At 35.3% G+C, this 18,777-nt stretch overlaps 1 protein-coding gene across 3 annotated transcripts in view; it reads right to left on the bottom strand.

Annotated features, from left to right (window-relative positions):
* Positions 1–18,777, bottom strand: part of LOC150109410 (tyrosine-protein phosphatase non-receptor type 11-like) — a 345,702-nt gene that overhangs the window by 171,828 nt on the left and 155,097 nt on the right. For all 3 annotated transcript variants that reach the window (XM_090407982.1, XM_090407997.1, XM_090407988.1), the window contains one exon: positions 14,475–14,571. In XM_090407982.1, the coding sequence (XP_090264108.1) occupies positions 14,475–14,571 (97 nt within the window). The remainder of the gene's footprint in view (positions 1–14,474; positions 14,572–18,777) is intronic.

Raw genomic sequence — 18,777 nt, 5'->3', positions numbered from 1 at the left:
TATGTGACCAAAATTGATGTGTTTCACTACATTATGATACTCACTCAGCTTTTGTACATCTTCTGAGTTACTCTCTGTTTCTCCTGCAAAGTTGTATACACCCTTTTGAAATATCCAGTATTTCATTAAAAATTAAGTACAAGAAATAAAATATTAGGACAGGATGCACTGTATGAAACATTAAACCAAACACTAAATAGCAATAACACACACATTCTTGGCAATTATGAAATTTTTATGCTGGAGTAGTGAAAACAATAACATCTCAGGGCAACTAAAAATTTGGATTGGGCCAAAGGAATGAAAATTAAGACAGACTGATAAAATTTACTGAAATGGAATGCTACATAATGACTACCTTGCTAGGAAGGAATGTTTTTTCGATATTATTCCACAATTAAAGAATCAGATAGAACAAGAAACTATTTTTAGTGATTTCTCAACTAGTTTTATGAAAATCTTTTGTTTCACATCATCCATATAACTATGTGAATAAATTAAAAATCTAGAACAGATAATAACAATTAACATACATAATGAAAATATTTGAACATGAATAACAATGAAAAGCATGCTTGGTATGATGTTTGCTGGTCCATAGATGAATGCATACTGCAAGTAATTACGTGTTTGTCATGATGAATTAGTGAAGACCAACCTAGATGTAAAATCATCCCTTAACGATTCTATATTATTTTCGACCATCTAATGAATGCAAGAATTGACATAAACTGGTTGTATTGGCTGAAGGATTTTAATAATTGATACTAAGTAAAAAACACCAACAAGTTTCACCAAACATATCAGCCTTGTAGTCTATTGCAAACCAACCAACACAGGTCAATATTTGCACTTCACATCTTCGCGCCACATTTCTCAAAAACTGAGCATTGTGCACATGCTCAAAAATAGGGCCACTCGCATCACAACATAAAAAAAAGATCTCAAAGATGAATCATCCCATATATCAAAAACCCTGATAGACAATGGTTATCCAAAAAAACTGATCCATAAGATACTTTTCTGCGGCCCTCCCACAACAACAATCTGAAGAAACACGTTACAAATCCACCATTGCCATTCCTTATGCTGGGAGAGTTTCTAAAAAGATTGCTACACTCCTCAAGCTACATGAAATACGAGTGACTTTTAAACCTTTAAAGAGTATCAGCCACTTTTTAAGATCTACGAAAGACAGTAATGCCTTCTTCAAATATGCCAGTGTCTATAACATCCCCTGTTCGTGTGGATTAAATTACATTGGTCAGACCTCAAGAAGTTTGGAAATAAGGAAAAGAGAACACGTCGGAGATGTAAACAACAACAGAGAAGACAACTCTGGGTCAGCCCTTCATTTCTTAAGGACAAACCATACCATCGAATGGGACAAAAGCTTCATGCCCTATTTAGATGAAGATTTCCCAAAACATAAAAGAAGGCTATAGCAGTCATGCGTTCTAAATGCAACCTCAATAGAAATCAAGGATTAATTCTAGTTGATATTTGGAAGATTCTCATAATATCACTAAGCACGTCAGAGTTAAATTTTACTGTTAATTACAGAATGTTCCTGCATAACAACAGTTGACATCATACACGCTCCATGCATTTGATGTACGCGTTCTTCTGTATTTGTAAAAATACGATTGTATTCGGTTCATTTCTTCACAAGTAGCTTAAGTTGTTTTGTATCTCTTTTATACACCCTGACGAAGCCAGACAGCTAAGTTGGCGAAACTTGTCAGTGTTTTTTACTTAGTATCAATTATTAAAATCCTTCAGTGAATACAACCCAGTTTATGTTAATTCTTACAAAATCATCCTGTATTTTTTGTTGCACTGTTGAGGGTTTTTCATCAATTGAATTTACTGATATAATCTCTGTGGTAGAATATATCAGTAAATTCAATAGAATGTAACACAGAAAAAATGCAATTGTTTCTGTACAATACTAACACTTATGAAAAATTAGATTACGACTCTAGGAGATATTTCCATAATAAGACCAACACCTGATAAAAAATATGTTGAACTTGCCTGAAGACACAAAAAAATGTCAAGCCAAGACATCCTCTGGTTCCAAGAATATATGGGATCCCTAAGATGCATGGACTTGCTATTGGGACCTGTTGTTGATGCAAGCTATTCTGAAACTTCATTGCTATCCAAATAGCCAGCAAATCTGTTAACTCATATCGGCCAAACATCCTCTTTTATAAAGCATACAATGCACTTCACAGAAAGCATCAAAAAACATTACAACAGTTCCTACTAATATACTTCCAAGCATGGACATAGTGAATCTGTTCACCAACATACCAAGAACCGAAACCATATAACTATTACAAGACCTCATTCCAGACATGGTGGATCTCTTTAAATACCCCAATCAATAGACACATTTTTCAAATTCCAAGAGTAATATTTTGAACAGAAAAAAAGACTAGCAATGGACTCTTCTCCCTACCCCCCCCCCCTTTGTTAGCAAACCTATTCATGAAGTGGTTTGGGGAGAGAGAAAGAGAGAGGGAAAAAAAAATGCTTCCAGTGTCAAGGAACACAACCTTAAATTTGGTGGAGATGTGGCAACAATATTTTTAGTACCTGGCTGGCTCTATTACCCAATTAGAAGATAGCTCATTAACAACAACCTTCACTGTTGAATTAGAGGCAAACGGGTATTCGCTATTTTTGGTCAAATAGCAAAGACCTGTTTCTTTGAAATACCTGAAAAATTGAGGTATTCAAATGAAACACTCAATTTTTCAGTCTACAGGAAGCTAACAAATACTGGACATTACCTACATGTCACATCCCATCACCACCCAGAGCAGAAAATAGGCATCATCTGTTCCCTACACGATAGGGCTTACAGAATTTCCACTAATATAGATAAAACGAACCAAGAGTTATAATACCTGAGTTCGATCCTACCAAAGAACATTACAATAGAACATTAATAATAAAAAAAAAAATCCTACATTCAAAACAATGAAATGAACAGGAAAACCAACTCTAGATGAGTAGTGACGCTTCCATATATATACAAGCAGTCACAAATAAAATAGCAAGGTTACTTGTCAACAAAATATAAAGGGTGTCTTCTACCCAATCAACAAGATCTCTGGTCACCTCCCCATCTGCTACTTAAAAAACCAGGTCTCTACAAGATCAGATGTAGTTGTGGTTTACACCGCATAGGACAGACAAGCAGGTCAGGAGAGGTATGTTGATCAGAACCCATCAAGGATGCAGAGAACTGGCAACACATACAACTGAAACAAAACATCAAGTACTATAACAACAAACAAAAATGCTACACATAGATTGCTGATTTTTCTCAAGCGCATTCAAAGAATCAGCTGAAATGATGAAACACTCTCTACAGTGCAACAAAAAGCAAGGGATGATTTTACATCATCAAAGATTTGGCCTTCACTAATTCATCACAACAACCACATAGTAAGGTGACCAATCGTCCTCCTTTAGGGAGGACAGTCCTTCTTTTGTAGGTTCTGTCCTTTCTCAAAAAGTGTCCTCCTACCTGTCCTCCTTTTCGATATTTTAAAACTAATCTGTTAATCTCTGTATTCAGAGATGCCGCGCCGAACTGTTACGCGTCATGTGATGGTACAGTTTGGAAAGACGCGATTATGAAACACATGCGCAGGGCATAGGAGAACTTCACGTGTCTTGCACCATTGCGCACTTCACTTTATCTCTATATTATACTTCGTGTTTATTTCTAACGGAAATACGAAATTATTTCTTTCTCAGTGAATATTATACTCAGGTAAGTACAATTCACGTTTTATTAATTCATTAATTCAATTTTATACAACCCTGTTTTCAACACAAGTGTAAAATAATTTAAATATAGATTTAGTAAAGTTTTATCACTTATTCAAGTTTTAATTATTAATTTTATTTATTCATAATGTGCTTGCATCATTCGTGTGGCTCTATATTTTATTTTTAATTTCATTTAAGGGATGGAAAAATCAAGAAAGAGGAAATGCCATTTCAACGATCAATTGAAAAAGGAATTTCCACTCCTCATATCAAAGAGAGAGAATATTGTTTTCTGCAATATTTGCAGAGGAGAATTTTGTATTGCAGTTGGAGGCAGAGCAGCTATAACAAAACACTTGAACACCAACAAACATAAGCAATCATTAGATGCATCAGCTTCCAGTAGTAAACTAACCTATTTTTTTAAAACTTCTAATTATTCTGAAGATGAAAAACAGTTAGCTGTAATGGAGGGAACATTTGCATTTCATACCATAATTCATAATCAAAGTTTTCGTAGAAAACTTGACTGTGATTGTACAACTAAATTATTGAAAAACTTTCACAATGCTAAATTTTCATGTGCCAGGACAAAATGTGAGGCTATTATTAAATCATTATTATTATTAAATACTTGCAGAAGACTTGAAAAATGCAGCATTTGTAACGGTTTTATCTGATGCAGCAAATCATAATGAAACCAAATTGTATTCAATACCAGTAAGGTATTATAATGTTACCAAGGGCATTCAAGTAAAAATTTTAAATTTAGAATCCATTGAGGGCGAAACTGCTGAAATTTTCAAACCACCTATGTAGAGTAATAAATGAAAACAATTTGAAATCTAAAGTTGTTGCACTAACAGCTGATAATACAAACACAAATTTTGGTGGGCGAAGACGCAAAGGAGTGAATAATGTCTATGTAAAATTACAAGATTTACTCCAAAAGAAAATACTAGGAATAGGTTGTAATGCACATATTTTGTCAAATGCAATCAACACAGCGTCATGTGCCATGCCAATTGATGTAGAAATAATAATAACGACAATTTATTTGTATTTTAGTCGTTTTACTGTTCGGGTGGCTACTTTAAAACAATTTTGTGAAGACGCAAATGTTGAATACAAAAAACTTTCAGGACATTCAAAAGTTCGATGGCATGCTCTAACACCTGCTATAGAGCGTGTTTTACAATTATTTGAGCCTCTCTGTTCATATTTTTTAAGTTTAGACAAATGTCCAAAAATTCTGGAATCTTTTTTCAATTATGAATTATCGGAGATATTATTGTATTTTGTACATAATCAGGCATCTATTTTCCACAAAACGATTCAAAAGATTGAAGGTGAACATATTTCAGCTACAGAAGTTAGTCTTATTTTGAACGATTTTGTCCTTCAATATAAATCACGATTTGAAGAAAAATTTATTCCTTTAATAATAAAAAGAAAATTGTCAAACTTAGAGGAATCAAATCCGGGCATAACGGAAAAGTTTACCAAAGAAGTGCAGAATTTTTACCAAACATGTTTCCAATATGTTGAAGAATGGTCTGAAACAAACATCACAGGAAATAATAGTTTTCAATGGTTTTTTTGACTTCATCGCAAGTAAATTGGGCAGATATTGAAAATTGTGTTGAGTTTTTATCGAAAGAAATGCCTGATATTAAAATCTATGACAATTGTCTGTTTGAAGAAATTAGAAGACTGAATGTATATTTAAATTCTGATAAATTAGAACAATGGGAAAATCAACATGTTGAAATTGATAAAAGATGGGTGGAAATATTTAACCATTTCAAAAATGAATACATTCCATATGAAAATTTAGTTATTCTTGTTGAATTTACGTTGTGCTGCCCTGGAACTAATGCAGCAGTTGAAATAGTTTTTTCAATTGGTAATGATTTTTGGATAAGTGAGAAATCAAGATTGAATGTTGATACTGTTGATGATGTGAAACAAAAGATTTTCATAAAACTAGTCAAGAAATCAATAAAAATAGCTTCTTATTCTATAAGAAACTATATTAATAAGAAACAAAGCCCTGATTTGTGCTTTCTTTCATTTTCAATATCCGTGAAGTGTTCCAATTGGCACGTCACCAGATCTACTAGTCAGTCCTATGTAGTGTAGGCCACAATTGCAACGGGTCTTGCCGACACCTGGTTTTCTGAGTGGCAGATATGGAGGTTTAGGAGGGGATGGCAGCACATACAATAGAAACAAAAAACCAAGTAGAATGGCAACAAACTGAAATGCTCCGCATTGATTACCATTTTTACTCAAGAGCATTCAAAGAATCAGCTGAAATGATGAAATATCCTCTATAGTGCAGTAACCAAAAACAAAGGATGATTTTGCATTGAGTCTAGTTTTCCTTAATCCATCTATTATTAGTACTACATGAAAAAGTTGCACCATTACTAACTTCCAATCAACAACTTTCTTCCAAATTAATCTGTTATCTGTCAAGATTCCAATATATTTCTGCCTTTTAAGGCATTGTTCTGATTAACAAAACAAGAACACTTGTTTTGCTAATCTTTCCTCTCCCATTCTGTTTAAGTGACCATACCACCTTAGATTAGTTCTACCAACAGATTCCTGAATGCTAACAATGGCAATTCTTTCCTAATATTCTCCTTTTTAATGTGACACTGCCACTGATCCATTCCACTAATCTTTCTCAGAATTCTCATATTAGAGATCATATCTCATATCCAGTCTATGATCAAGTGTTTTATTTCTAACCCAACTCTCAGACCCATAAAGTAAAATTGGTTTGAACCATACAGTTAAATTTAGTGTTTTGACTAATTTTGTTTCTTACTCCATATACGTTTCTTTAGCTGATTTCATACCATAATAGCTTACTAATTCTGATGTCTATTTCAATATTTAATTTACCATCTTCACTAAAAATTGTGCCTAAATAGCTGAATTGTTTTACTTACTCAGCCGTAACATTATAAAATATGAGCAAATTGCTCAGACAACCCTACCTTTAGTAAACCCATGCTGTTCCTTGCAGAATGCCTCTTGTTTGTCCACCCATTTCTGTATGAAAGTTCTTACCAACTTCTCTGAAATCTTTACAATTACTCTAGAGATACGGACAGGTTGATAATCAGACAGATAAGTCTTTGCAGCACTCTTGTGCAATGAGATTATCGTACATATCAGGAAAGATCCCATTCCTGTGGGATCGTTCCTGAGCTAATTATACAAACATGTCAAGGGCCTAGCCAGTTCGGCTGAATATTCCTTTAGTAAAGGTGCTGATATCCTATTGTCCCAATCGCCAAATTGTTATCTTGGTTATGCAACAGCTGTAGATCTTCCTCCTCCTTGTGCACCTCTATCTCTTCATCCAATGAAGTGGTAGCACTGTATACTATTATACATACACCAGGTTGATAGATCTTGGTTAAGTGAGCACTCATTATATCAACAACCTCATCTGTTTCTGATACTAACGTACTGTCTGCAATCAGTAAAGTTACTCTTCTGCATTCATTCTTTCTTTTACTTACAGCATAATGATAAAATTATTTTGAGTAGCCTTTAGCCTACGAAGCCAATTCCTTTTCATACTCCAACTTAGTTTTCCATACAATACTTGTAACTTTCCTGGCTCGAGATTAATACATTTCATAACTGTCTCTTATTTTGATATATAGAAATATATACAATTATTCAGGCAAAAAAATTGACAGTTTCTATGAACATCTTTCTCTCTCTAACACTCAAATATAATGGATGCCAATGGAAAATTATAATGAGAAAATGTACAGCAGGCATGATTTTTGTCCTCATATTTCTTTTGCATGTAGGTACAAGCCAAAGAAATTAGAGGATAAAAGCACTGAATTTGCAAAGTCAGGAAAATCGATACTAGTAATATATTCTTAAAAAAAAAAAAAAAAAAAAATGAAAATGTACCTGGAGATTGCCTAATGGAGAAATTTTCAATGAAATCCATTATATTATGAATAAAAGAAATTGTAGATACAGCTGTTATCAGTCTAACTTTAACAGGGATGGAAGCAATGATAAAAATAAATATCAAGAGTAAGAAATGAAAAAATCTTTAGTAGGTGAAAATATATTAAATAAAAGAAAAGTTTCAGAAAATAACGAAGAATGAAAGAAAGAAATATAAATGAGCCACTTATCACAGAAATGCTTCAACAAGAGAAGTTAGGTACTAACGAATAAAGGAAACACCAGTAAAACAGGCCATCTATAGAAAAACAATGTACAATCATTTGATTATCAAAAAAAAGAGAATTAAGGATAAAGGAGATGGAAGTAGTAGCATAGACAATATAGAATTTGTGGAAATGCAAAAGTTGAAAGAAATCAGAAACATCAGAAAATATAACACAGAAAAAAAATCAAACAAAGATCACATTGCATGAAATAATGGATATCAAAAACTGAAAAGTAGGAAAAACAACAATAACGGGGGGAAATCATCATCATCAAATTCCTGCCATGTACCCTCAAGGGGTGTACAGGATATGACAGTACTACATGAAAAAATTACATCATTACTAACTTCCTATCTACAATTTTCCTCCAAATCAGTCTGTCACTTGTCAAGACTCCAACATTATCAGATCTTATATTTCTATTGTCTAAGGCACTTTGTTCCTTATCAATCCACCTATATCTCGGTCTTCCTCTGGGTCGTTTTCCTGCCAACCTGGCAGAGAACACTTGTTTTGCTAATCTTTCCTCTCCCATTCTATTTAAGTGACCATACCATCTGAGATTAGCTCTGCTAACGCATTCCTGGATGCTGACAATGTCAAGTTCTTTCCTAATATCCTAATTTTTAATATGATATTGCCATTGATGTCATCTGTTCACGCCTCTAATCTTTCTCAGGACTCTCATATCTGCGGTCTCTAGTCTTTGGTCAAGTGTTTTACTTCTGACCCAGCTCTCAGATCCATAAGTTAAAATTGGTTTGAACACAGTCTTGTATAGAGCTAATTTAGTGTTCCGACTAATTTCTTTCTTATTCCATATGAATGTATTCAATTGACTTCCCACCATACCACCTTTGCTGATTCTGTTGTCTATTTCTATATTTAGTTTACCATCTTCAGTAAAAATTGTGCCTAAGTAGCTGAAATGTTTTACTTGTTCCACAGGTTCTCCATTCACAACACAGTTGACATTTTCAATGATTCTGCCTATTTTCATTGTCTTTGTCTTTTTATTGCTGACCTTCATACCATATCTATTACAACAGCTATTCAATTTAGTCAGAGAATCTTGCAGACTTGTAGCGGATTTATTTAGAAGTATAACATCATCCGCATAAAGCAAAGAGCTGACATTAACATCTCCAATTTTGATATCAGGTTTAATACCACATTCCTTCATAATGTGATCCATATAGATAATGAATAACAGAGGGGATAATGTACATCCTTGTCTCACACCAGATTTAACATTAAACCATCTTCCTGTACTTCCTTCAATTCTAACTGCTGACTTACAACTCAAATAAAGACTAAGTATTGCTTGATATAATGCCCCATTGACACCATATAACTGCAGCGTATTGAATAGCTTCTCTCTTGGCACCTTGTCATATGCATTTTCCAAATCGACAAAACTTAAATACAGATCTTTGTTATATTCCCATGCTTTCTCGACTATTTGTCGTAAAGTGAAGATCTGATCCTGACAGCCTCTATTTGGCCTGAATCCAGCTTGTTCTTCACCAAGCTTTTTTTCCACAATTCTTCTCAACCGTTTCTCAAGTATACTTGCATAGATCTTGCCAGGAACACTCAGTAGGGAAATACCTCTGTAATTCTCACATTCAGTTTTATTTCCCTTTTTATATATGGGTACTATGAGAGCTCTACTCCAATCATCGGGAATTCGTCCCTCTGTCCAGGCTTTCTGAACTATGCAGTGCAGCCACTGTAAGACTCTTATACCACCATACTTCAGCATTTCTGGTCGAATATCATCTACTCCTGCTGCCTTTCCACATTTCAAGCCTTTGATGGCTTTTTCTACTTTAAGTATGGATATGTATTCCTGACTGCATGCCTGGTCAGTGTTTTTTATCACTGTGCTGTCATCACTGCTTGTTTCATTTAGCAGTTTTTCAAAGTAATTACTCCATACTTCAAGGATATCTTTTTCTCCTGTTTTCATTTCACCTTTATCATCTCTAATTCCTTTTACAGCACTCTTTCCTCCATTCCTAAGCTTCTTCAACAACCTCCAGAATATTTTGCCACCTTCTTGATATTTATTTTCTATATTCTTGCCAAAGTCCTCCCAAGACTTTTGTTTAGCTAGTTTTACACACTGTTTAGCTTTCTTACATTTGTCTCTGTATTCTGTAAGAGTAAAAGCTGACTTATTTGCCAGGAACTTTTGATATGCTTTCTTCTTTTCCTTCACTGCCTCTTTAACTTCCTGTGTCCACCAGGGAGTTCTGAATTTTTTATCCTTGCACACAACCTCACCACATGCCTCTCTGGCAGAATCAATCAATGTTTCCTTCAGAGTTTGCCACTGAATCTCCAAGGTTTGATTCCTGTTCTCAAACTCTTTCATTTTCTTTTCAATAATATTTCTGTATTTTAGTCTACAGTTCACATCTGAGAGCTGCTCAACTTTTATTCGCTTTAAAACTTTCTTACATGTTATTCTTTTCAATATGAAATTCAATTTTATCCTGCTCAAGACTAAATAGTGATCACTTCCAATTTCAAATCCTCTATACACCCGAGTGTCCTGCACTAGTGAGAAAACATTATACCAACAATAACATAGTCAACGAGATTTTTCTTATTCCTTGCCTCTTCTCTCGATGTGAATTTGTGCACATTTTTATGTTGGAACATGGTGTTAGTAATAACCCGTCCATGTCCTGATCGGAAATTCAACAGGTATTTGCCATTATTATTTGCTTTGCTCTTTTCTCCAAATTTTCCCAAAATATTTTCGTATATCTGACAATCATTTTCTACTCTGCTATTTAGATCTCCAACAAGGATCAACTTTCCCTTTTTTCTCTTTTCTCTAGAGCCTCAAAAAATTCCCCCCACTTCTACCTTAATAGAACCTTCTGTGGGACCATAGGCACAAATAAGTCTCATTGTCCAGTTCCCAATTCTGATATTTGCCCACATCACTCTACTAGATATTGCCTGCCATTCAAGAAGATTAGTCTCATACTGAGTGTTGAATACCATAGGTACTCCTTCTTTTCCTTGGTTGCCATTGCTTGAATATAACATTCTGTATTTATTGTTCAGAAAGATATCTGTCAATACAGCAACATTATCAGATCTTATATTTCTATCTTCTAAGGCACTGTTGACTAGTTTTTGCCTTTTTTGTTTCAGTCACCCCTATTATGTCGATCTGGCAATTATCCAATTCCTCAGTTAGCGCTCCATTTCTTTGCATTCAGGCTTCTTATGTTGATAGTACCGATCTTGAACTCTGATGATGTTGAGTGTGTTTCAGGAGGATTTGTTCCAGTAGCTGACTTTTCGCTGTTCATCCTGGTTCCCTGGCAAAAACAACGGGGATCTTGTTTAACAGGCAATGCCCCAGCCGACATGAAATCTGTCATGTTGTACCATCATTTTTTATTGTGATTTAAGCCAATAAGAATACAAATTGGTCAACTAAATCCCTAATTGCCAGACCATCCTCGTTCATTAGTATCCAGGTACATATCTAACGGAGTGCACTACGAGAAGGTATGGATTGGACATTACGTCATAAGTCTTGGTCGGTTCTCTTGCATTCCTTTAAAGGCTATTTGGAGGTCTCCTCTCAATTATACAGCTTTGACCCTTAAGCACCCCTTGAATACTTTTATAATAATAACTACAGCTCTTAAGCCTTATTCTTATCTTCTCTCTTATTCCATATGAATTTATTTAATTGACTTCCAACCAAAGCAACTTTGTTTATTCTGATGTCTATCTCCATATTTAATTTTATAACTTCATTAAAATGCCTAAATAGCTAAACCATTTTACTTGTTTTATGGGTTTCCCCATTCAGGAAACAGCTGATAGCTTCTATGTTCATGCCTATTTTCACAGAAGGTTTTTTCTTTTCTTTTGTTTTATTATTGTTGATGTTTGTACCACATTTGTTACAGCAGGTATTCAATTTAGTTTAATAAATCCAGTACAGGATTACTTCAGAGTATAACATAATATGCACAATGTAAAGAGCTGAGATTAACTTCACAAATTTTTAACTGGTTAATGTCACTTTCTTTCATAATGTGATCTACATAGATAAGTGTGCAATAACCCCCATCTCCTTCCTTGTCATGTGCCTTTTTAAAATCTAACAGATCATTGTTATATTCCCATGATTTCTCAGCCATTTGTCTTAAAGGGTAAATATGATCCTGACAACCTACCTCTATTTGGCCTGAACTCAGCTAATTATAAAAATTGTAGTTTCTCTTCTACAATTTTTCTTAGCCTCCTTGAGTATGCTTACATAAATCTTATCCAGAACATTCAATATAAAAATTCCTCTGTGATTCTCACATTATTTCCATTTTTTGTTACAGACTGGAGTAGAGCTTTCATCGGAGACCTTGTTTAATGGGCAACGTCCAAGCTGACATGAAATTCTATCATGTTATACCATCATTTTGTATTGTGGTTTAAGACAATAAGAATACAATTTGGTCGGCTAAATCCCTAATTGCTAGCCCATCCTCGTTTGGTCAGTATCCAGGTACATACCTAATGGGATGCACTATGAGAAGGTAAGGATTGCACATTACGTCACAAGTCCTGGTCGGTTCACTGTATTCCTTTAAAGGCTATGTTTTGCAGGCCTGTTTGGCCGAGTGGTTAGCGTATCCACTATTCAGCCAAAAGGCTGCGAGTTTGAATCCTGGCATGGGCATGGATATTTGTGATTGTCTGTAAAAATACTAGTGGTGGTTGTGGACGGTAGATGGCGTTGGTGTAGTTTCACTGTAGTTGGTGGATTGAGAGTTGTAGGTACCCTCCCTCGATGAGTCTTTGGACTCCCTGGAGGTGTCACAAATAATAATAATCTGGAATTTCATCTTATGAATCATGCAGTTGAAGCCATTGTAGAACTTTTATACCTTGATATGTTTAGTGTTTCATCTAATATCTACAGATTTTTGGTGGTGTTTTTCCTACCTCCAATGTTGATATGTCATCCTGATTGGTAGAAAATATTCAAGATGAATGCAAAGTTCAAGATTAAATCAAGTATATAATTTCTTGGTATCTTTAATTTATAGTATAACCAAGTGGAAAAACTTCCAACAACTATCTCTAATCCAGAGTATTTTAATAAGGTGACACCTTTTGGCTACTTGTATATGAAAATATGACTTCTGCATTACTTCAACTTTAATATCACCTCTGGGTCTAGCTCTCACTGATGAGACCTTAATAAAGGTCTGGGTCAACTGAAGTATCTTCAGGAGTGAGGCAACTCGTAGTAAAGGTGGACCAAGCTCTCTGGCTCCCACTGACGAGACCTCAATAAAGGTCAAAACCAGTCTGGGCAGTGGCCCTTCCCATAATGTATAGCATTATACATGTCCACAAGGATGTGCTTTGCATTATGGGATACTAAGGCAAGTGATGTGAAGTCATTAGCCTCTATATATGAATTGCCCTGTCCAGAAAATACTTCAGATGCAAGCTTTGTTTGCTTACACTTGGATAAAGGATTAAACCAAGAATATAATTTCTTGGCATGTTTAATTTATATCTAGGGAGAAATGGAACCATCAAATCAAGAATCTGAACAGAAATGGAATATCTCTGTTCTGTTGCTAAAGATAAGGTTATGGGCAATTTTTATATTATTTTTTTATGAAGGTTCATGCTATTTTATATATAAAATAAATAATATGATTAATTCTCCATTTGTAGCTTAAGGACAATAATTTCATATATCTTAATTAAAACAGTTGGTTTTTTTTTCGAAATAATCTCAGATCAAATCTACTGTTTAATAATACACACACACACACTAGTGGGGGGCTCTGCCCCTCTGGCAGTTTCAAATTTCAGCTTATCTTTATATATATATATATATATTATGTTAACAAAAATAATGATGTAATCTTACATCACTATTTTTTATAGTTTTTTTTATCACTTTACATCAGTATAATCAAATGATCAAACCTTAAATAATAAAAAAACATTTAACCAGGAGATGGTTTCACTTTCACAATGAGAACAGTTACTGCAAAATCACTATAGCAAACAAATTGGTCTCAGCTAGCACCCATGTTATTTTAAACAATATACGTTATAGTGGAAGAATTGATATACCAAATTATTCCTTTGGCATCTATGGGTTCTCAAAAGGGAGAGCTGCTTATATTATGAATAAATTATTACATATTTATTGAAAGATGTCTAGAAATGCTATAGAAATATTTTATAATCTACATTGGTCTAGAAGTAACAGGGCAGTCACAGAATCCAGTTAAGCAGAAAAATTTTAGTAGCAGTATAATATATTCAGCAGCTGCCTTATTACTTTAGTTCTATCCTGTATAATAATGTCCTCTCCCATCATTACAGAAATATCCAACATTGTTTTGATAAAAAAAAAAAAAGATAAAGAGATTTAAAACCACTGTAACTTACAAGGTAAAATGTTTTTATAACGATTTTTGGTCCGGTTCTCTGGTTTCTGCCCTTCCTTTCTACTGTACAAATGCTTGCATTCCTGTTGTTGCAAATACTAAAAGACAAAACCTCATCAATTAACACGAGCAGCCAATTATCATTAAAGTAAACTAACTACAAAAGTTGTATCAGCAAGTAATAAGCAAACATATTTTACATTAAATCAAATTTCAGTGGTTGGAATTATGGCCAATGTAACTAAGGCTGACCAAGGCATGTATGTCTCTTAATTTGCCTGTTATTTAGCCAGTTTACCTATTTTGAGGGATGAAAAACCTTTATTTTCATGCAAGAAAAAACTCTGCCACTGTGCATGAGACTAGTTAAATTGTCTGCAAGTCCAAAAGATTCCTTGCAACCTAGATCTTTCCACAGAGTAAAAATGTCACATCATTATAATGGGTATGGCTCCTTCAACACATTGTCTGGACTTTGCCCAGAGAGATGTGTTGAAAGAGCCATGCCCATTATACATATCCTTACAGACATGTATAATGCTATGCATTATGGTAAGGGGCATAGCATTATACATGTATGTAAGGATATGTGCTTTGCATTATGGGATACTAAGGCAAGTGATGTGAAGTTATTAGCCTCTATATACGAGTTGCACAGTCGTGAAGATACTTCACGGGCAAACTTTGTTTGCTTATGCTTGGATAAAGGATTAAACCAAGAATATAATTTCTTAGCATCTTTAATTTACAGTTTTCTGAAATCTAGTATAATATATCTAGACTGTATAAGTAGAATGAAGAGCAATTCTAAGAAATAACCAACATGCATCCTCTGCATTCCAGAAGACAATTCCTGTACTTTAGTTGAGTTAAAGGGCATTGTTCTTAGCCTCTTCTCTGGAGAAGTGACGACATATCATGCCATACTCTATGTTTGGTTTCATCACTGGACACTATTCAGCAAGAAATCAGTCCTTGGCAATAAGTCCAGCACCAATCAATATTGCGACTTCATTGTGCCAATGATACACAACTCAATCGAGGATGAGAATAAAAAGTTCCGCATAGTCATTCTCAATTTCCACACTGAAACCAATGAGTCACTAAAGGATGATACCATTACGTTAATGCATTAACACAACTTCGATCCCAGAAAAATCGTCAGGGGCCTATGTTTCAGACCCATGAATAAGAGAACAATAAATTTCCCGCCTCATGAAAGTCAACCTGTGACACACCAACGAGCACATCAAATTTAATAGCAGGTAAAGAACAAGTTTAATGGTACTTGCCCTCAATTGTGCTTTATTAGCTTGGCCCAACCTAACCTTTGTTCAAAGAGAACAAGGATGTCAAGTGAAAACACGATCATAGAAACCGGTATACAGGCAATGCATAAGAAACATGCATGACCCATGAAGTTAAAAACAAGTCCTACAGAACCTTCTAAATTCATTTCACAAATGTATGTGGTCTCAACTTCAACCTCAATAGTGTTTGCTAGCATATTCAGTCTGCAAAACCCCCACCTTCTTTTCCTGGCAGAAATCTAAATCTCACCCCCCCCCACCCCAAAAAAAAAACTACTCACCTTAGCTTTTCCAATTACATGCTCTTTGACTCCTTTCAACCCAAGGGTGACACATCTGTACATATATTTGCTTTGACGTACCATGCCATGCCATAGGGCATCCACCTAGAATTGTTAGAATGACCTCTTTTGCTAAAAATCTCCTTGTCCCGCTTAGATTCATTACTGTCTATTGCTCTCCCGATACCACCAAATACTCTGAAGACTTCCTCTCCTTAAATGATAATTTTTGCCAGTCTTACTTTCTTAGCAAGGAAATTATTTTCATAGGGGATTTGTTTGCACTTGAAGTATCTTCAGAACTGAGGCAACACGTGGCAAAGGACTCTTCCCTTAATGCATAGCATTATACATGTCCGCAAGGAGATGTGCTTTGTATTATGAGATACTAAGGCAAGTGATGAGAAGTTATATCACCTTTGCTACGAGTTGCTCCAGTCCTGAAGATACTTTGGGTGCAAACTTTGTTTGCTTACACTTGGATAAAGGATTAAACCAAATATATAATTGGTAGCATAGCCAAGTGAAAAAAACTTCCATCACCTTATCTCTAATCCAGAGAATTTTAATAATAAAGTGTGACACCTTTTGGCAACTGGTATATGGAAATATGACTTCTCCATTACTTCCACCTTAGTATCACCACCTCTGGGTCTGGCTCCCACTGATGAGACCTCAATAAAGGTCAAAACTGGTCTGAGTAGTGACCCCTTCCCTTAATGCATAGCATTATACATGTCAGAAAGGAAATGCGCTTTGCATTATATACCACCTTTGCCACAAGTTGCCCCAGTCCTGAAGATACTTCAGGCGCAAACTTTGATTGCCTTACACTTGGACAAGGGATTAAACCAAATATATAATTCGCAGCATAGTCAAGTGAAAAAACTTCCATCAATGCATCCAACACATCCTTACTGGCATGGACACATGAATTCCCTGCACCATTCTAAAGAACCGAGGTGTGCCAAGGCTGTACGAGTCAAAAATTGAGCATACCACAACAGGCCTTTCATCAAGAACTCCACCATTCTTTAATGCTTATACCCAAGTCCCAAACAGCTGCCAGAAAACTATCAACGCTTCCAAAAACAGGCTTTGAAAAGCAGGAAATTTGCATCTTATTCAACAGCGACTAAGCCTTTTGGTCTTTTGCCAAAGCAACTAGTTGTAATTTTTGCTAAAATTTTTCTCACCACTGTCATACTCAGATGCTTCTACTGCATCATCACTCAAAGAATAAAACTAACCTCATGGCTTTATACTTTTCCTCCACTGCATGTATAAATGTTCCTGGTAAATGTCTCCCAACTGAACTAAATGCTTAATACGCAATGCATCATCTGTCTCTTTACCAAAGGGAGATCAGAAAAACATTGTCCAAACTAGACATTAGAAAGTCTCCATGTGTTCTGATGCATTCTGCTTATCCTGCAGAAGGTTGGTGCACCAGAATTGACTCCTGTCCTATGTTGCCTGTTTATGCTCTCTTACTCCACTAGTATCTATCCCACAACCTAGAAATTGGCCTCCATTCCCATGAAGGGAGACAACCCTTGTCCGATTTCTTTCACATCTCAATCTTCCTTAAAGTTAGGGAGAAAACTATCAATACCCAAATCCTATGCTATTTGAAGGCAACCAACTAATAAATGACTGCCAGTATGGATTCTGTTGCTGCTGATAAACAGGAGATCTGCCCCATCTCTGGACAAATGCTATGGAAAAATTTAGTGAATCTCAAGTGGTTGCACTTGATATCTCCAAAGCTTTGACCAGGTCTGGGTCAAAGGCCTATTAAGTAAGCTCCCACCATTTGGTCTGTCCCACAACTTCTGCAATGATTGTCAGCTTTCTGACTGGATGTACACCATGTGTGATTGGTGGATGGTTCCTTATTGTAAAAATAAGCAATTAATGCTGTGGTTCTGTTCTCTCATACAGTTTCACTGACAACAGCATAATGTGCTCCGACTTTCATTGACAAACTTTACACTACACAAATCACTACAACTTACAGAGCATAAACCTCCACCATCTCAATTTTGATCTCCAAGATATTGTTTTCAGTGGGGTTCAGATAACTTTGTCAATTTCAATGCTAGCAAAACACAGTTCTGCCTTATTTCCCACAAAAAGAACTATTTTGAATCAAACAAGATGAGATTTCTCTTCTTGGAATTACCCTGATATCAAGCCTTCTCCTAATATACACACATCATAACCAATGCCCCTTTGGCCTCCAAGAAAATTAGGATTTCTCTTTCACTCAAACATTACTTCACCTCTAAACAGTTGTTAACCTTATGCAAATCATTCGAACTATCAAATACTGCTCTCACATTTAGCATGGTACCCCAAATCGATGTTAGATTAGGCGATATCTTCACAGGATGTGGTTGTGAATGAGATATCAACACTGCCACCTGTTGGTGAAAGTGATCATGAGGTATTCGTTTGGAAAGTAGTCAAACAGAAAAAGTTATCAAGAATTTCTATATGTGGAACTATAAGGTGGGTGATTATCAGAAGCTCCGTAGTTAACTAGCATCAATACGCTGGGTTAATGTAGAAAAGATGTTGACAGTGCATGGGAAATGAGGCACAATGTAACACAAGCAATGCATAACTGCATACCACGAGTTAAGTGAATAAACAGAGTAGGAGTGAGATGAATGAACAGTGAAATCAAGCAAGCAGTGTTACAAAAGAA

This window comes from Typopeltis vanoorti, chromosome 2 (genome assembly GCF_054136105.1).
Source record: "Typopeltis vanoorti isolate ZY-2024b chromosome 2, IOZ_Tvanoo_1.0, whole genome shotgun sequence".
NCBI classification, from domain to species: Eukaryota; Metazoa; Arthropoda; class Arachnida; order Uropygi; family Thelyphonidae; genus Typopeltis; species Typopeltis vanoorti.
This window is presented reverse-complemented; position numbering and strand designations above follow the sequence as displayed.